Source organism: Carica papaya, chromosome 6, assembly GCF_054855325.1.
Source record: "Carica papaya isolate Zhongbai chromosome 6, ASM5485532v1, whole genome shotgun sequence".
NCBI classification, from domain to species: domain Eukaryota; kingdom Viridiplantae; phylum Streptophyta; class Magnoliopsida; order Brassicales; family Caricaceae; genus Carica; species Carica papaya.
The window spans coordinates 13,312,912-13,334,542 of NC_142314.1; the positions used below are offsets into that span (position 1 = coordinate 13,312,912).

General features: G+C 33.8%; 1 protein-coding gene across 1 annotated transcript in view; it reads left to right on the forward strand.

The window, feature by feature from the left end:
* LOC148253316 (uncharacterized) overlaps positions 1–19,266 on the forward strand; it is a 42,653-nt gene extending 23,387 nt beyond the window's left edge. Inside the window, exon 6 of the mRNA XM_088223325.1 lies at positions 18,869–19,266. Coding sequence (XP_088079451.1) covers positions 18,869–19,266 — 398 coding nt within the window. The remainder of the gene's footprint in view (positions 1–18,868) is intronic.
* The last annotated feature ends 2,365 nt before the right edge of the window (positions 19,267–21,631 follow it).

The following is a 21,631-nucleotide window of genomic DNA, read 5'->3' on the forward strand; positions in this document are numbered from 1 at the left end:
TAGTAGTAGCAGCAGTAGCAGCTTTAGCAGTAGTAGCAACAATAGAAGTAATTATAGAAATAGAAGTAGCAGAAGTAATAGTAGTAGTAGGATTAGTAGTAGTAGTACTTATAAATACCCATGTACTTGAAAGCTTTTAGCATCAACCACAAGTCAAAACTTGAGTTTATTAATTCATCTCTCTTACTTCTTCCTCTCATATTTTAACAAATTATTCTATTCAACTAGTTTATCTTTTCATTTTTTCTAACAAAAATAAATGAAGCCCAATTGATCATTTTTCTATTTTTAGGTTGATTTATACATTTAAATCTTGTTCAATTAAATTAATATAACAAAAAACTTTTTTTTCTCATTTAAATTAATTAATTAATTTAAGTAAAGAAATCTGAAAAAAATTTTGGGATAGTTAATAATATTTTTAAAATAAACTTAATTTTTTGTGTTATTACATATAATGCAATAGTAATAGCAGTATTAGTAGTAACAATAGTTGTAGTAGTATAGTAGTAGTAGTGGTAATAGTAGTAGTAACAATAGTAAAAATAGTAGCAGTAGTAGCAGCAATAGAAGTAACAGTAGCAGTAGAAGTAGCAGAAGTATTAGTAATAGTAGCAGCATTAGTAGTAGTAGTAGTAGTAGTATTAGTAGTAGCAGTAGTAGTAGTACCTATAAATACTCGTGTACTTGAAAGCTTTTAGCATCAACCACAAATCAAAGCTTCAGTTTCTCAATTCGTCTCTCTTACTTCTTCCTCTCATATTTTAACAAATTATTATATTCAGCTAGCCTATCTTTTCATTTTTTCTAACAAAAACAAATAAAGCCTAATTAATCATTTTGCCATTTGTTGGTTAATTCTTACATTCAAATTCTTCTTCAATTGAATTAATATGGCAATGAAACTTTTTTTTCATTTAAATTAATTAATTAATTTCAAGTAAAGAAATCTTAAAAAAAATATTAGATAGTTAATAATACTATTAAAATAAAATAGATTTTTATGGTGTTACATATAATACAATAGTAGTGACAGTAGTAGTAGTAATAGTAGCAATAGTTGTATTAGCAGCAGCAGTAGTAGCAGTAATAGAAATAGTAAAAACAGTAGCAATAGCAGCAGTAGTGGCTGTATCAGTAGTATCTGCTGTAGTAGTTGTAGCGGTACTAGTAATAATAAAAGTAATAGTAATAGGAGTAGCAGTAGTATTAGTAGTAGTAGTAGTATTAGTAGTAGTAGTAGTAGTAGTAGTAGGAGTACTAGTACGTATAAATACCCATGTATTTGAAGGCTTTTAGCATCAACCACAAATGAAAACTTGTGTTTCCCATTTAGTATCTCTTACTTTTTCCTCTCATGTTTCAACAAATTATTATATTCAACTAACCCATCTTTTCATTTTTTTCTAATAAAAACAAATCAAGACTAATTAATCATTTCACCATTTGTTGGTTGATTTATATATTCAAATTCTTCTTCAATTGAATTAATATGACAACAAATTTTTTTTCTCATTTAAATTAATTGATTAATTCAAGTAGAAATAATTTTTTTGGATAGTTAATAATACTATTAAAATAAACTAGATTTTTTATTGTATTATATATAGTGCAGTAGTAGTAGAAGTAATAGTTGCAATAGTTGTAGTTGTAATAATAGCAATTTTAGCAGTAGTATTAGTAGTAGTAGTATTGATAGTAGCAGTAATAGCAGTAGTAGTCGTAGCAGCTGTAGCAGTAGTTGTAACAGTAGAAGTAACAGTAATAGTAGCAGTAGCAGTAATATTAATAATAGTAGTAACATTAGTAATAATAGTAGTAGTAGTATTAGTATCTATAAATATCTATGTACTTGAAGGTTTTGATGCTTAGTATTAGTATCTGTAAATATCTATGTACTTGACGGTTTTTAGCATCAAACACAAATCAAAACTTGAGTTTCTCAATTAGTCTCTTTTAATTTTTCCTATCATATTTCAACAAATTATTTTATTTATCTAGCCTATCTATTTATTTTTTCTAACAAAAATAAATCAAGCTTAATTTATTATTTTGCCATTTGTAGGTTGATTTGTACATTCAAATTCTTCTTTAATTGAATTAATAGGACAACAAAATTTTTTTTTCTTTATTTAAATTAATTAATTAATTTAAGTAAGAAAATCTGAAAAAAAAAATGTTGGATAGTTAATAATATTATTAAAATAAGATTTTTTGTGGTGCTATATATAATGCAGTAGTAGTGGCAGTAATAGTAACAGTAATAGCAACAATAGCAGTAGCCGTATTAGTAATAGTAGTAGTAGCAGTGGCAATAGTAGTAATCGAGGTAATAGTAATGATAACAGTAGGAGCAGTAGTTGCAGTAGAAATAGTAGGAGTAGTAACAGTGGTAAAAGTAATAGTAGTATTAACAATCGCAATAGTATTAATAGTAGTAGTAGTACTACTACTACCTATATAAACTATGTACTTGAAGGCTTTTAAAATCAATCATAAATCAAAACTTGAGTTTCTCAATTAGTCTGTCTTCTTCCTCTCATATTTCAACAAATTATTATATTCAACTAGCTTGTCTTTTTATTTTTTTTTTTAAGAAAACAAATTAATTAATCATTTTGCCATTTGTAGGTTGATTTGTTTATTTAAATTCTTCTTCAATTGAATTTATATGACAATAAAACTTTTTTTTCTTTATTTAAATTAATTAATTAATTCAAGTAAGAAAATTAAAAAAAAAATGTTAGATAGTTAATAATACTATTAAAATAAGATTTTTTGTGGTGTCATATATGATGCAGTAGTAATAGCAGTAGTGCAGTAGTAGTAGCAGTAGCAATACTAGCAATAGTAGCACTAGTAGTAGTAGTAAAAGTAGTAAAATACTAATAATAATAGCAGTAGTAACAGTAATAGCAGTAGCAGTTGTAACAGTAGTAATAGTGATAGCAGCAGTAGAAGTAATAGTAATACTAGCAGTAGTAGTAATATTAGTAGTAATAGTAGCATTAGTAGTAACAGTAGTAGTATTAGTACAAGTACCTATAAATACCCATGTACTTGAAAACTTTTAACATTAACAACAAATCAAAACTTGAGTTTCTCAATTAGTCTCTCTTACTTCTTCCTCTCATATTTCAACAAACTATTATATTTAGTTAGCCTCTCTTTGTTTTTTCTAACAAAAATAAATCAAGTCTAATTGTTTATTTTATCATTTGTAGGTTGATTCGTACATTCAAATTCTTCTTCAATTGAATCAATATGATAACAAAGTTTTTTTTCCTCATTTAAATTGATTCAAGTAAGGAAATTTGAAAAAAAAATTCTAGAAAGTTAATAATACTATTAAAATAAACTAAATTTTTTATATTATGTTAGATATAATTTTATTAAAAATTTTAAATAATTTTGTAATCTAGTTTTAATAGAAATTATAATTCTAACTGTCTAAGTTTAATATAATTTTATTTGAAGATTTATGAAAAAAATTAATTAATTAATTTTAGTATGATTACAATTAAAATATATATAATAATAAATAAACTAAAAAATAATTATATGAATCATAGTAAATCTGCTCATTTCATAATGTAAGAATTATATTGAGGACAAAACATTATTTTACTGTTGAAATTTTGATCCATTTTCTTTTGTAATTATAATTATGTGTTTTATTAAAAAAATAGTCTCAAGTTTTTAAATTTTTTTAAATGACTAAAAAAGTTAAAAGTAAATATAAACATTTTTTTAAAGCTAGAAATAATAAGAATATGTTGTCACTTAGATAAAAATGTCTGCATAATATGTTGTCACTCAAATAAAAAATAGTAAGAAGTATAATTGAGCTAAAATGTTTGATTGTGCATATAATCTTATTGTTGGATCATCCAAATTTACTTAAGTCAAATTCACATCCAAAATAACGATGAATACATAGAAGCTGGTTGGAAAGTAAGTCATATGATCTTTTTTTTACCTGATATATTATATATAAATATATTTTCTTGATATGTAAGTTTATAAGCACTTGTATGCGGGTTTCTGAGCTGGGTCATTACACTCACACTGTCACACTCCCCACACTCACCCCTCTCACCGGACACTCACCGAATTCGTTCCTCCTGCTCATTCTGCTCACGACTCTCTCCGCACCCCCGCTCCTGTGCACGACTCCCTTCGTCATCTCGAATTTCCCCACACATGCCAAACTGCTCACTCCCTCTTCCTCTCAGTGACCTTCCTTCGGTGCTCATACTCACCGCACACAACCTTCTCTCTCTCTCTCATAGATCTCCCGTACGCCCCAACGACGCCATCCTCTCCTTCTCACAGCCTCCTCCGCGAACGTCTCCGCCATTCCGTCCTACACTCCACCTCTCAGCTCCGCCCAGCTACCTACGGACTCCCTGGCCTCGGCAACCTACAAATAGCATAACAACTCACCCAATACCTACACAACCAAAGTTTTTACCGTACCTTCCATTTCCACTTTCCTTCCTCTTGCCAATCGCACCATTCGTCGTCTGCGGCTCTCTTCTCTCTCCCTTCTCGCTCCTCTCTGCTCCGACTCCCCTCTCTCTCTTCTGGAACCTTCTTCCCTCTCTCCCTTCCTCCTTCCCGCTCTCTTCCTTAAAATATTCTTTTTATTTTTAAATTTGTATATATTTAAATTCATAAAATTATATAGTTAATAATAAAAAGATATAACTTTAAAAAATAATAATAATAATATATAGTGAAATTAATTATTTTTAAAATTATTTTGTTTTGGAAAATATTTTGCCTTTTATGAAAAAGACAATTATTTTATTTTACCTTTCTTATTTCATAAATATATAAACTTTATAACAAAAACACGTATACACATCAATACATTTGCTTATTCCATAAATATATAAACTTTATAATAGAAACACATACACACATCAATACATTTTAAAAATAAAAGTTATAAAACTACCTTTTGGTTTGCTATTTGATTAGGTTACTAGAAAGACATTGGTGGTCTTTCTATTTGGTACCATCCTAAATATTATAATTCTAAATAATATTAAAATATTTATTAAATTGAATAATATAATATTTTTACGAATTAACTAATTATTAACAAAGAATAATTAGTTTTATTATTATTAAAAAATAAAATAATATTCAACAACTTATTATTAAAAATCAACCAGAAAAAGCAAAAAAATTAAGCTGTGCAGGAAAATAATAATATGCAAAAAATTGAAGAATAAAAAAAAATTAACCTGGCTTGTAGTTGTAAGAGGAGTACTCCCCTGGTTGCGCTCCAAAATGTAACAACAGTAGCAGTAGCAGCAATAGCAGCAACATCAGTAGCAGTAATAGCAGTAGCAGCAGTAGTAACAGCATCAACAGTAGTAGTAGTAGTAATAACAGCAGCAGTAGTAGTAATAACAGTAGTAGTAGTAGTAGCAGCAGTACTAGCAATAATAACAATAGCAACAGTAATAATAGCAACAGTAGTAGCAACAACAGTAATAGTAGTTGTAGTAGTAGTAGTGGTAGTAATAGTATCTATAAATACCCGTGTACTTGAAGGCTTTTAGCATCAACCATAAATCAAAGCTTGAATTTCTCAATAAGTCTCTCTTACTCCTTCCTCCCATTATTCAACAAAGTATTATATCCAGGTAATATATCTCTTCATTTTCTCTAACAAAAACAAATCAGGGCTAATTGATCATTTTGTCATTTGTAGGTTTATTTGTACATTCAAAATTATACATCAATTGAATTAATATAACAACAAAACTTTTTTTCCTCATTTAAATTTATTAATTAATTCAAATAAGAAAATCTGAAATTTTTTTTTGATAATTATTAATACTATTAAAATAAACTAGTACCTATAAATATCCATGTACTTGAAAGCTTTTAGCATCAACCACAAATCAAAGCTTGAGTTTCTCAATTACTCTCTCTTATTTCTTCCTCTCATATTTTAACAAATTATTATATTCAGCTAGCCTATCTGAAAAAAAAAACTATTGGATAGTTAATAATACTATAAAAATAAGCTAAATTTTTTGTGTTGTATTACATATAATTTTATTAACAATTTTAAATAATTTTGTAATTTAATTTTAATCATAATTATAGTTCCAATTGTCTAAATTTAACATAATTTTATTTGAAAATTAATGAAAAAAATTAATTAATTTTAGTATGATTAAAATAAATAAATAAACTAAAAAATAATTATATGAATCATAGTAAATCTGCTCATTTCATAATGATGTTAAACCAAAAACCTTCCTAAGGAAACATGGGGTCGTTGTTTCTAGTCTATGGATCAACTTTGTGTGGGTGTGTCGCCAGCTGGTGGCCAGAAAGTGTGTGAAAATGGTGTACCTTATCTACTGTATTATTAACAATTGTGTATTGCATTGTAAGTTGTATGTTGTGTTAATAGTTATGTTTGTATGAGTGGCCAAATATGGGTTGGATTTTACATCATTTGCTTGTCACATTATCTACTGATTTTCTTTACTATTTAATGCATTAACCTACTGTACATTATTAAATGTGTTGTGTAAGTGGATGGCCAACTTGTTGCCGAAATGGGTGTGACACTGGGATATTGAATATGTTACTGTTTATTTATTAAACTGGACAAACCATCTACAAAACTAAATGTTGTGATGGGTTGTGTGAGTGGCCGGACAACGATTGTCTAAATATGTGTTTGACATTCAATATAAAATGGTGAAAAACACCAAAGGATTGCAGGTATGTAAACCTAGAATGTGCGTGGAGTGGTTGTTGATATTATCGTTTTGGCTACTATGTGGGCATGCAGATTGGAGGTAGATTGGTATGGAATTATCGAGGAGAATAAAATGAGCACTTAAGGACTATGAGTGGAAACAATTAAGTTGAACATAGGTTGAAGAGTGAGGAAAAATACCCTAAAATAGGTAAACCATAATGTGAAATATGGAACTGCAAATGGTAAGGTTAATAATCGAGGATATGTAACAGATGGTTATTGTGTTGGGAGGGTGTTTTAACCTTCAAATGAGTGGTTGAAAGGGGTGGCTAGGTAGACTAAGGATGAGGTAACATATGGGTTATGAAATAAGAGCTGCCATGGTAATTACGTTGAAATTCAAGGGAAATTTAGGCAGTAGTGTGCTGGGAACCATATAAGTAGAGGGATAAATGGGCTATTTGAGTGAGAGAGTGATGACAAAGAGTAAAGAGACTATTGGGACAAGTTAGGGAAGTGCATAACTAGCTATTTGTACCTATGAGTTTTAGGGAAAATCTAAGATATCTAGAATTTTCCTTTAAAGGGAAAAAGGGAACTGTCTGGAGTGAGAGAGAAAGTTGAGGGCGACTCCACTTTAGGAATTTTATTGATTTCAATACATTATTTAAATTTAAATATGACTTCATGGGCATGGGTAGGCTCATTTCTATTTATTACAGATGGAGTGAAGCAGGAATCAAGATAAGATTCACCACTAGTGGAATCAAATACATAAGGGATACAAGAAGAGAATAAACGAGATTTACACCATTATACTCATATGAACATAATAGCTAAAATTAACACACATATATAAGAATATTTTTTGTCATTCACTGTGGTATAGCGTATGTTGATAGGAAGCTAAGGAACATTTTGACTGTGTTGAATTAGATGATGAATTTGAGAAGTATGTATTACTGGTAATTTAAAATAGGATGCCTCAACTATTATAGGTTGTGGGGCATTATAGGATAAGAGAAAATTATAGGTAAGTGATTTGAGTTTAGGATAACACCCACCAGGGTGAATGAGTTACAGCACTGTAATGCAGATTCTGATTGCTTGAGGTGCTGATCTGGGTTTACTGAGAGATTTATGATCATCCTGTTATTTAATGTTGTTTTTCCAAATCAAATAAAATAGGAGGGTGGTCCCGATACAGTCAACCTAGTTCTTGAAGCATGGAAGAAATAAGAAAAGGGAAAACTCAAGCTATATAGGAGTGAGATTAAATAGAGGTTCATACAGCAAATAGGAATACAAGAACAATGCTTATGAAAAAAAGAAGAAAAAAAAATAACAAGAGGCAGTTGGATAGATAAAGAAAATTTATACATTCAGTTGGTAGGATTTTGGAACTATATGAATGTATGAACACATATTTTATCTGATATATATTTTCTTGATATGGAAGTTTATGAGCACTTGTATATGGGTTTTCGGGCTGGGTCATTACATTGTGCGAAGTGATGCATGATTTTAAAATATCGTTTTATTTTTAAATTTGTGTAAATTTAAATTCACAAAATTATATATTAGTTAATAATAAAAAGAAGTTATAAAAAAATAATAAAAAGATATAGTGAAATTAGTTATTTCAGAAATTATTTTGTTTTGAAAAATATTTTGCTTTTTATGAAAAAGAAAATTATTTTTTTTGACTTTGTTTATTTCATAATATATAAACTTTATAATAGAAACATGTATATACATCAATACATTTGCTTATTTCATAAATATATAAGTTTTATAAGAGAAACACGAATACACATCAATACATTTTATAAATAAAAATTATAAAATTGGTTTTTTGTTTGCTATTTGATTAGGTTACTAGAAAGATATTGGTGGTCTTTCTATTTGGTAACATCCTAGATATTAAAATTCTAAAGAATATCAAAATATTTATTAAATTGAATAATATAATATTTTGACGAATTAACTAATTATTAACAAAGATTAATTAGTTTTTTTATTATTAAAAAATAAAATAATACTTAACAACTTATTATTAAAAATCAGCAACAAGAAGCAAAAAAATTAAGTTGTACAGAAAAATAATAATATGCAGAAAATTGAAGAAGACAAAAAAAAAGAAATAAAACAAGTTTGTAATTGTAAGAGGAGCGCTTGCCTAGTTGCACTTTCGAATGCAGTAAAAGAAAAGAACAAGAAGAATAAGAAGAACAAGAAAAAGAAGAATGAGTGGTAGTAGTTTGAGTAGTAGTAGCAGCAGCAGTAGTAGCAATATTTGTAATAGTTGCACTAATAGCAGCAGCAGCAATATTAATAGTAGTAGCAATAATAGTAGTAGGAGTTGTAACAGTAGTAGCAGTTGTAGTAGTTGTACCAGTAGTAACAATAACAACAGTAGTAGCAGAGTAACAGTAACAGTAATAGTCTCAGTAGTAGCAACAATATAAGTAACAATAGTAGCAATAGTAATAATATTAATAATAGTAGTAGTATTAGTAGTAGTAGTAGAAGGAGTAATAGTAACTATAAATACCCATGTACTTGATGGCTTTTAGCATCCACCATAAATGAAAACTTGTGTTTCTCAGTTAGTATATCTTACTTTTTTCTCTTATATCTCAACAAATTATTATATTCTGCTAGCCTATCTATTCATTTTTTTTCTAACAAATTGATCATTTTGTCATTTGTAGGTTGATTTGTACATTAAAATTCTTCTTTGATTAAATTAATATGACAAAAAAAAAAAATTTCTTATTTAAATTAATTGATTAATTCAAGTAAGAAAATATGAAAAAATGTTGAATAGTTAATAATACTATTAAAATAAACTAGATTTGTTATGATATTACATATAATATAGTAGAACAGTGCTAGCAGTAGTAGTAGCAGTAGTATAAATAGTAACAGTAGCAGCAATAGAAGTAGTGGCGGCTGTAGGTATAGTATCTGTTGTAGGAGTAGTAGCAACAATTGAAGTAACATTAGTAGTAGTATCAGCAGTATTAGTAGTAGTAGCATTGCTAGTAGTCGTAGTAGTAGTAGTAGTACTAGTACCTATAAATACCCATGTACTTGAAAGCTTTTAGTATCAATCACAAATCAAAATTTGAGTGTCTTAATTAGTCTTTCTTATTTCTTCCTCTCATACTTCAACAAACTATTATATTTAGCTAGTCTATCTCTTCGTTTTTTCTAACAAAAACAAATCATACCTAATTGATAATTTTGCCATTTGTAGGTTGATTTATACATTCAAATTCTTCTTCAATTAAATTAATATGGCAACAAATTTTTTTTTTCATTTAAATTAATTGTAGATTGATTTATACATTCAAATTTTCTTCAATTGAATTAATATGGCAACAAATTTTTTTTTTTCATTTAAGTAAATTAATTAGTTCATGTAACGACCCCGAAAATTTAAAAGGAAAATGTATATAAAGAATATAAGTGCGGAAGCTAAATAAAAGGTTCTGTTTCATATCCCTTACACAATAACTTAAACGTACTAACAATATCAAAAATAAGCCCTCTAAAGGAAAATATTGCAAATGAAAGACTATAAAAGAAATTTATAAACATCTAGGTAACTACTCGCTGTCTTCCTGTAGATCGGGCTCGGGAACCAAGTCCTCCGGATCTGAAATGGTTAAGTAAGGACTGAGCTACACTAGCCCAGTAAAGACATCACACTATATCACTGTCAGGGAAATAAAGGTTGGTAGAAAACCAAAAACATCCAATGGAGCACAAGTTTCAAGTAAATTTATTTATCAATAATCAAACCATTTACCGTCCACTTACCTCAGTGGGATTTATAAAAATGACATATGGAAACAATAACATCATAGATATCATAAGTTCATACATAATCTGTAACATAGTACATGTCATACTTTTATATTTCAATCATCAAACAATAGTTATCCTTTTTTATCAACCTACTAATATCCATGGGGATCCATAGGGGTCCCCACTACCCGTGAACTATTCCCTTAACAAACTTAATTTCTAGGGCCGTCCCCATACCCCGTCCGGTATGGGCGCCAAACAATAAACTTCAATACCCTGTCCGGTATGAGGGTGAAGTGGGCTGTCCCCATACCCCGTCCGGTATGAGCGCCAAAACATTTAAATTCTCCATACTCAGTCCGGTATGAGACAACATTTCCGATAGGGTTCCCTATGGACCTGGTCCGTCCACCATCTCCCAGGATATCTAGTGAGGCTATCAACTTATCCATTTATCAATTCACATACCTTTTCTATTTTTTTCTTAGTTTTCTGTTTCCCACATAAACATGAATACTTAAACAATTAACGAGCACCCAACAAGGCAAGAATATTATTAGATTCATGAAATCAGGCAGAAATAAAGTAAGTAGTGATTCATATATTCAAAACCCTAGAATGAATAAAGCAGATACCATACTGCATTTAAATCTGTAAAATAAACCAAATAGGAACTGACAGAGAAATACGTCCGGTTCGGCCTCCATTAGCAACCGTAATAAATTACGTGTATCTATATAATTCATATTAGACTTTAATCCCGCGATAGAAAATAGGGTGAGGGATCCTTACTTGATTCGAAGTCTAAAACCAGTTTTTCACTGCGCTTACGGGCAGTCCCTAGATTCCCTGAATTTTTTTTTGGGAAATAAAACACACTTACGGTACCTGCACATGTCCCCAAATAACTCAAAATAAGACTGAGGGCTTACTCGGCCAATTTTGAAATTCCAGCACGGCGGCTCTGCCGTGTTCCGGCGACGGCATCGCCGCTTGCGGCAGTGATCCATCTCGGGTTGGCCGTTTTAGCCAAACTTACATTGGTTCCTGTGATAAAACACCCCTAGGGCCATCGGTGGGCTGAAAAAACACCGAAAATCAAAACTTATCAGCCGCGGGGCTCTCCGGTGTGGCGACTCCTTCAGCTCGAGTCGCGATTTGGTGTTTTGCTCTGGTCAACCTGTAGAGGAAGGAACGGTGGTCACAGTGGCGTAAAAATTACATCAAACGGGAATCGAGAAGGGCCGCATCGGAGGCAAAAACTAAGAAAACCCGCAGCGGCGTCGCTGGGCTTTGACAGTATTTTTCGACCAATTGCCAGTGTTTTGGCTCCATTTTGGCCACAAGTGCGTTTAGAATCGAAATCCGAGCCAAGGAGAGAATTTTTACCTCCTTTGGCGGCTGAAAAGTGCTCCGTTGCGGTGGCGGGTTGCGGCGGTCAGTTCTCCAGTGGCTGGGCTGTCTTCTCCGGTGAGGGCTCTAGCGGCTAGGGTTAGGGTTTGGGTGTGGATGAGATTATTTATAACCTTCTGCTTTTAATCTGAGCCGTCCATCGCGATTTAATCTGGACTGTCTGATCGCGATTAAATAAGAAATGAATCTGGGTCGTTTATCGTGATGCAATCTGGGCCGTCCGTACGCATGCAATCTGGACCGTCCGTACGCACTTTTGATCTGGGTCGTCCGTGCGCACGGGAATGGATCTCAACCATTCGATCACGTGCACACGGATAGCCTATGTGGCTCCCTTCCGCGTGGCCTCCCGCGTTAGCGTCTCTGCCACGCGACGTGTCCTAGTTGGCCGGGGCTGCTGACTGGGCTGCTGAAGTGGCGCAATTTTTTTAAATTATATTTTGACCCCCAGTTTTCGATTTTCTTTTCAAAAACACCCTCAGAACCCAAATTTTCACTGTTTTTTCTCAAAATTGTTTTCAATTAAATCCCAAAAATAATTTTATCCCTTTTTATTATTATTATTATTTTTATTTCTATTTAATTAAATCAAACTAATTTAAAAACATATATTATTACATAATAAATTACAATAAAATTTAAAATACAATAAAATAATATATAAAATAATAATAATAATTTTGGGTATTACAACTAAGTAAGAAAATCTGAAAAAAAATAATAGATACTTAATAATACAAATAAAATAAACTAGATTTTTTGTGGTGTTATATATAATGCAATAGTAATAGCAATAGTAGTAGCAGCAGTAAAAGCAGTAGTAGTAGTAACAACAACAGTATTGCCAATAGTAGTAGTAACAGTGGTAGTAACAGTAGTAAAAATAGTAATAGTAGTAGCAATAGTAGTTGCAGTAGCAGTAATAGCAGTAGTAGTAGAAGTATCAATAACAGTATTAGAAGTAGTTGTAGTAACAGTGGTAGTAGTAGTAGCAGTAGCAGTACCAATAACAGTATTAGCAGCAGCAACAGTAGAAATAATAGCAGTAGCAGTAGTACCTACTGTAGTAGTAATAGCAGTGATAACAATAGTAAAAGTAATAGTAGTAATAACAGTAGTAGTAGTATTCATAGTAGTAGTAGCATTAATAATATTAGTAGTAGTACTAGTACTTATAAATACTCGTGTACTTGAAGGCTTTTAGCATCAACCACCAATCAAAACTTGAGTTTGTTAATTAGTCTCTCTTACTTCTTCTTATAATATTTCATCAAATTATTATATTAACCTAGCATATCTCTTCATTTTTTCTAACAAAAATAAATGAAGATTAATTGATCATTTTTCTATTTATAGGTTAATTTATACATTCAAAATCTTCTTCAATTGAATTAATGTGACAACAAAATTTTTGTTTTACCCATTTAAATTAATTAATTAATTGAAGTAAAAAAATCTGAAAAAAAAATGCTGGATAGTTAATAATACTATTAAATTAAACTAGATTTTTTTATAGTGTGACATATAATATAGTAGTAGTGACACTAGTAGTAGCAACAGCAGTAGCAGTATCAGTATTAACTGCAGTAGTAGTAGCAGTAATATAAATAGTAGAAATAGTAACAATAGTAGCACTAGGAGCAGTAGTGGCTGTATCAGAAGCAACTGCTGTAGCAGTAGTAGCAACAATAGAAGTAACAGTATTAGCAGTAGTAGTAGTATTAGTAGTAGTAGTAGTATTAGTATTAGTAGTATTAATAGAAGGAGTACTAGTACCTATAAATACCCATGTACTTGAAGACTTTTAGTATCTACCACAAATCAAAACTTGAGTTTATCAATTAGTCTCTCTTACTTCTTCCTCTCATATTTCAGCAAATTATTATATTCAGTTAGCCTATCTCTTGATTTTTTCTAACAAAAACAAATTAAGCCTAATTGATCATTTTGCCATTTATTGGTTGATTTATACATTTAAAATCTTTTTCAATTGAATTAATATGATAACAAAACTTTTTTCCTCGTTTAAATTAATTAATTTATTCAAGTAAATTTAAAAACAATGTTGGATAGTTAATAATGCTATTAAAATAAAATATATTTTTTATGTTATTACACATAATGCAGTAGTAGTAACAGTAGTAGTAGCAATAGTAATAGCGGTAGTAACAGCAATAGAAGTAACAGTAGTAGTAGTACAAGTAGTATTAGTAGTAGAAATAGCATTTGTAGTAGTAGTAGTACCTATAAATACCCATGTACTTGAAGACTTTTAGTATCAACCACAAATCAAAACTTAAGTTTCTCAATTAGTCTGTCTTACTTCTTGCTCTCATATTTCAACAAATTATTTTATTTAGCTAACTTATCTCTTTATTTTTTCTAATAAAAATAAATCAAACCTAATTGATAATTTTACTATTTGTAGGTTGATTTTTACATTCAAATTCTTCTTCAATTGAATTAATATGACAATAAAACTTTTTTTTCTTCATTTAAATTAATTAATTATACCTAGCATATTAATTCATTTTTTCTAACAAAAACCAATGAAGATTAATTGATCAAGTTTCTATTTATAGGTTAATTTATACATTTAAAATCTTCTTCAATTGAATTAATGTGACAACAAAACTTTTTTTTCCTTATTTAAATTAATTAATTAATTAAAGTAAGAAAATCTGGAAAAAAATGCCGGATAGTTAATAATACTATTAAAATAAACTAATTTTTTTATGTTATTACATATAATGCAGTGGTAATGACAGTAATAGTAGTAGGAGTAGCAGCAGTAGTAATAATAATATTAGCAGCAGCAGTAGCAACAATAGTAGTAGCAGTAGTAGTAGCAGAAATAGCAGAAGTGGTGGCTGTAGCAGTAGAACCTAATGTAGTAGTAGTAACAGTAGTAGTTACAATAGAAGTAACAGTAGCAGCAGTAGCAGAAATAGTAACAGTAATAGCAATAGCAGCAGTGGTAGCTATAGCAATAGTATATGTTGTAGAAATAGTAGCAATAGTAGCTGCAATAGAAGTAATAGTAGTATCAGTAGTAGAAATAGTAATAGTAGTAGCAATAGCAGCAGTGGCAGCTATAGCAGTAGTACCTGTTGTAGCAGTAGTAGCAGTAGTAGTAGTATTAGGAATAATACTAGTAATAGTAGTACTACCTCTAAATACCCATGTACTTCAAAGTTTTTAGCATCAGTGACAAATCAAAACTTGAGTTTTTCAATTAGTCTCTCTTATTTCTTACTCTCATATTTAATCAAATTATTATATTCAACTAGCCTATCTCTTCATTTTTTCTAACAAAAATAAATGAATCCTAATTGATCATTTTTCTATTTGTAGGTTGATTAATACATTCAAAATCTTCTTCAATTGAATTAATGTGACAACGAACCTTTTTTTTCCTTACTTAAATTAATTAATTCAAGTAAGAAAATCTAAAAAAAAAATGTTGGATATTTAATAATGCTATTAAAATAAACTTGATTTTTTGTGTTATTACATATAATGCAGTAGTAATAACAGTAGAATTAGTAGCAATAGCTGTAGCAGTATTAGTAGTAGTAGTAGTAGTAGTGGTAATAGTAGTACTAACAGTATTAGCAGCAGTAGTAGTAATGACTTTAACAGTAGTAGCAGTAGTAGCAACAATAGAAACAACAGTAGCAGTAGAAGTAGCAGAAGTATTACTAGTAGTAGTACCATTAGTAGTAGTAGTAGTAGTATTAATAATAGTAGTAGTAGTAGTAGTAGTAGTAGTAGTACCTATAGATACCCATGTACTTGAAGGCTTTTAGTATCAACCACAAATCAAAACTTGAGTCTTTCAATTCGTCTTTCAATTCGTCTCTCTTACTTCTTCCTCTCATATTAACAAATTATTATATTCAGCTCGCCAATTTATTCATTTTTTTAATAAAAATAAATAAATTCTAATTGATCATTTTGCCATTTGTAGGTTAATTTGTAATTCAAATTCTTCTTCAATTGAATTAATATGGTAATGAAACTTTTTTCTCATTTAAATTAATTAATTAATTTCAAGTAAAGAGATCTAAAAAAAAGAAAGAAAGAAAGAGGGGGGGAAACGACGCTGTTTTGAAGAGGGGAAAAAGATGTTTTTTTGAAGAGGGGAAAAACGACGTCGTTTTGAAAGGGGAAAAACGACGTCGTTTTGAGGAAACTGGTGGGATATAAATAGGGGACGGGGAAGGAAAGAAAAAGGAAAGAAAAGAAAAAAAATAAAAGAGAAAAAAAAAATAAAGAAAGAAAAGAGCGAGAAGGAGAAAGAAGAAAGGAAGGAAGGTTCCAGAAAGAGAGAGAAGCGAGACGGGAGAGAAAAGGAGACCGCAGACGGTGATAGCGTGATCGGCAGGAGGAAGGATGATGGAAATGGGAGGTACGGTAAAAATTCAATTTCCTGTGTAGATTTAGGATTTAAAATGTGGATGAGAAATTTGGAGGTGTGGTGTGGATTGGTGTATGCTCATGGAGGTGGCGGTGTATGGAGGAGGCCGTGTAGGGTGTGTGTGTGCGTTGAGTGAGGTAGGTGGAAGGAAGTTAGCCACGTGAGTACCGCAGGATGAGAGAGAAGGAGGATGGTGGTGTGAGTGAGGTCCGAGAGAGAGGTAGGGGTGCAGAGTGAGTGGAGGCCGGGAGAGAGAAGGATTTGTGGTGTTAGTGAGATGTGTGAGAGGGAGCTGGCCTGCGTGAGCATTGCGGGAGGAGAGAGAAAGAGTAGTGGTGTGAGTGAGGCATGAGAGGGAGCTGGCCTGCGTGAGCATCGCGGGAAAAGAGAGAAAGATTTGATAGTGGTGAGAGTGAAGTTCGAGAGAGAGGTAGGGAGGCAGAGTGAGTGAAGGTCGGGAGAGAAAAGGATTCGCGGCGTGAGTGAGGTCTATGAGGGAGTGGAGTGTGATTGCTGGAGCCTTGGGAGAGAGTAGGACCGGGTGAGCAGCAAGGGGGAAAGAGAGGAGGAGTAGGCAGCATGAGTGGAGTTTGTGACGGAGGGGGAAGGCGGTGTGAGTGGGAACACTTAGAGTATGCCACAGATAGAGGGGGAAACGAGGAACAGTGGGAGGTTGGGATTAATGCAAGCATAGGAAAGGAAAACGGGGTTGGGAGTAGAGTTATGCTGGGACATTTGAGAGTAGGAAAGGGAGACTTGTGGAGCGTGCATGGTGGAAAATTACACGTAGGTGGCCGTGCCTTGATGGTTGGCAACAGGAATTTGCGGTTGTGCGCAGGTTAAGTATTACTGGATACACTATAGAGGGAAACACCGACCTTGGTGGTTACGAGTAGAGAGAGTAGGTTGGCCACCGATGATGGTATTAGTCGGGAGATTCCGATGGACAGGGGGCTAGGTCGCCAATATTGGTGATGGGAAAGAATGGTAACTGTGTGCGTGTATGGCCCATTAGTGGTCGAGAGCTGGCTAAGGGTCACCGATGTTGGTGACATTAGAGAATGATAACTGTGTGCGTGTGTGGCCCATTAGTGATCGAGATGTGGCTAATGGTCGCCGATGTTGGTGACGGGAGAAAATGATAACTGTGTGCGTGTATGGCCCATTAGTGGTCGAGAGGTGGTTAATGGTTGTCGATGTTGGTGATGGGAGAGAATGATCAATGTGTGTCTGTGTGGCCCGATAGGGGTCGGTAGGTGGATGATGGTCACCGATGTTGGTGACGAGAGTGAATGATAATGGTGTGCGTGCGTGGCCTAGTAGGGGTCGAGAGGCGAACGGTGGTGGACAATTTTTGGTGGTGGGTGACGATGCTGGCACGCCTAGGGTGGCGTTGGGGGACGGTAACCCTAGATAGGTATGATCGTTGGGATACAGGGGTGAGCTTTAGCCCTGAGTAGCCTCATAGTGATAGTAAGGGGGGGCTTGGGTTAAGTAATGAAATATTAGTAGAAGTATGGGGTTTTATATTGTTGCATCTCACATGTAATTTGATTTTTACTGTACTGAGTTATATGGACTCACTCTTTACTCTTTACAGATGATGAAGGAACGGAGTCTGGATCGAAGTTGCTGACGTCCAAACCTAGTGTATAGAGCAACAGGATAAAGATTTTCTTTTCTTTTGACAGTGTGTGTAAAAGTGATGGTAGTGTAGATAGCGAGTATGGTTGTATTGTATGCGATGTCTCATGCATGATTGTAGGTTTATCTTGACCATTGAATATTAGATCGTGATAGCGTTTCTATGTGCATGACTGATTTGATTATGGAATTGGTTGTTTTTAATTACGCCCTAGACGTGAGAAGAGGAAAAAGGAAAAAAGAAAAAAACGGGCCATTATAGTTGGTATTAGAGCAAATTAAGAATACTACTAATGGGTGCCACTATCTTACAGGTGAGTCGAGGGAGGTGACGAAGAAGGGAAGGGGCAGACCCCGTCGTGAGTCTACTCCAGGGGCCCCACGACGAGCACCGGGGTTTCACAATGTAGCACTTGCTGCATTTCAAGGGTCGTCCCCGTGCCACGCTGTACCCCCTCCCGCGCAGCCAAGACACGCTACCAGCCCATCGGCAACCCATGTAGAGTAGTCCGGCGTGCAACAAAAGGACTTTAATCGGCTGTGCAGAGTGGTTGAGAGCCTAGCTACCATGATCAGGGATAGAGAAATGAAGTCGGAGGTAGCATCGGTGCCACAACAAGGGGTTCACATAGGGGTAGTGGATACAAGCATAATTGAGAAATACCGAAGGCTGAACCCTCCTGCCTTTAATGGGGGTTCTAACCCATTGGTGGCGGAGGATTGGATAAAAAAAATAGAAAAATTATTGGAAGTGATGACTGTGACCACGGAACAGAGGGTACAGCTGGCTACATTCATGTTAAGAGGGTCCACCGAGTGTTGATGGAAATTGAAAGGAGGAGCTCTGGTCTCCCCAATCACTTGGGAGGTGTTCCTAGAAGCTTTCAATGCAGAGTACTTTCCAGATTTTCTGAGACAGCGAAAGGAAAGAGAGTTTACCGAACTTAGACAAGGGAGATTGTCTGTGGTGGAATATGCCGAGAAATATATAGATTTGGGCCGGTTTGGGCTCGAGGTCATGATGAATGAAACCAATAAGGCCAGAAGATTCGAGAAGGGGTTGCGATTGGAATTGTATCATCAGGTGGCTATGTTTGCATTACCTACATATCAGATGGTATTGGAAAAGGCACAGTTAATAGAGGCATTGTACAAGGAACATGCTGATAATAATAAAGGACCTTCCAGTTATAGACGACCACCACCATCATCCGGTCAAACAGAGAAGAGGTAGAGAATGGTTCAAGAGGCAGCCCCGGGACATCAGATGGCCCTGAGCAACTCGATGTGCCCACGGTGTGGTAAAAACCATGGAGATCAGCCATGTATGAGTGGCGGTCGAGGCGGCTATCGGTGTGGGAGCACACAACACTTCATACGGGATTGTCCACTGCCGAGAGAGTCTGGTCGACCGTTGGTTCAAGGGTGGGTATTTGTCATGACCGTTCCGGAGGCGACCGCTACTTTAGGAGTAATACAAGGTATACTTTACATTTCAAATATTCCTGCTAAAGTACTAATTTACCCTGGTGCCACACATTCATTTGTATCGCCTAGGTTTACATCTAGAATAGGGATAGAACCTCGGGTGTTAGATCGGGTATTAGTAATATCTACGCCAACTAATGGCGCTTTATGTACTGATGCAATGTTTGACGCCTATAGGGTAGAGATAGAGGGGAGAAAGTTAAAGATAGATTTAATTTTACTAGACATAAAAGATTTTGATGTAATACTAGGAATGGATTGGCTTGCTGCCCAACACGCCCATGTAGACTGTTTCCGCAAGAGGGTAGTGTTTAAATTGCCTAATGAAGAACCTTTTTCTGTATGGAGAAAATCAATGAATAAATGAATTTTACGTTGAAATAATGTATTAGCATAAATATATGCACGAATTACAGTTTATCTATGTCCTTGATAGGGAACGAGGGAAAGAGACTTACACTCCAGGAGATACTAGTGGTAAGGGATTTCCCAGACATATTTTCGGACGACCTTCCTGGACTGCCACCCAATAGAAAGGTCGAATTCATGATAGAACTTCAGCCCGGCACCCAGCCCATCTTCAAGGTTCCCTATAGGATGGCGAGGTCAGAACTAATAGAGTTAAGTAAACAGTTACAAGAGTTACTGGATAAGAAATTTATTCGGCCTAGCGTGTCACCGTGGGGAGCCTCGGTATTGTTTGTTAAGAAAAAGGATGGGACTATGAGAATGTGCATTGATTATAGAGAACTAAACCAAGTGACAATAAAGAATAAGTATATGTTACCCAGGATCGAAGATTTATTTGATTAGTTACAAGGGGCACAAGTATTTTCAAAAATAGATCTGTGTTTGGGGTATCATCAGCTATGGGTAAGAGCCGAAGACATTGCTAAGACGGCATTCCGCACTAGGTATGGACATTATGAATTTCTGGTGATGCCTTTTGGACTAACAAATGCTCCTGCGGTGTTTATGGATCTTATGAATCGGGTGTTTAGACCCCTACTGGATTGCTATGTCATTGTCTTTATAGATGACATATTGATTTATTCGAAGGATTCGGGAGAACAGGCGAAACATCTAACAACTATGCTAGGGATGCTCCAGAAAGCTAAACTGTATGCAAAGTTTAGTAAATGTGAGTTCTGGTTGGATCATATAGCATTCTTGGGCCATATCGTGTTAAGAGATGAGTTATCAGTGGACCCAGTGAAAATAGAAGCAGTGGTGAAGTGGGAAAGGCCAAAGACTGTGACAGAGATCAGAAGTTTTTTGGGGTTGGCGGGAAATTACTATCGGTTTGTGTGAGGGTTATCGAGTATTTCGCCACCTCTTACCAAGTTAACAAAAAAAAATGTGAAGTTTGAATGGGATGAGAAGTGTGAGAGCAGTTTTCAAGAGTTGAGACACAGATTGACTACTACCCCAATATTGGCCATTCCGTCGGAAGAAGGTGATTTTACAGCGTATAGCAATGCATCTCATGTGGGGTTGGGTTGTGTATTAATGTAAAGGGGGAAGGTTATGGCATATGGGTCCCGACAGTTAAGGACACACAAAAAGAATTATCCAACACATGATTTAGAGTTGGCTGCAGTAGTCTATGCTTTAAAACTGTGGCGACATTACTTATATGGGAAAACATTTGAAATTTATATAGATCATAAAAATTTATGTTCATGCAGTGGGAATTGAATATGCTACAGAGGAGATGGATGGATTTGTTGAAAGATTTCGATTGTAGGGTCAAGTATCACCCCGGATGGGGAAATGTGGTGGCGAATGCTCTTACTTGTAAGAGTACCGGGGTGCTAGCCCATTTGATGGTGTATGAGTGGTGTTTGCGGGAAGCCATGCAACACCTATGTATTCAAGATGGGGACAATGGAAGGTATGTGGCTAGTTTGAGGGCACAACCAACCTTGGTTCAGAAAATAAGAGAGGGACAATTGGTGGACACCGAGATACAGAGGATCCGAAAGGGGGTAGAACAGGGGATAGTAAGAGATTTTGGAGTGAAGGATGATGGAATACTCAGATTTTAAACCAGAATGTGCATTCCCAAAGATCGTGCGATACGAGAAGAGATACTCAGTGAGGCATATGAC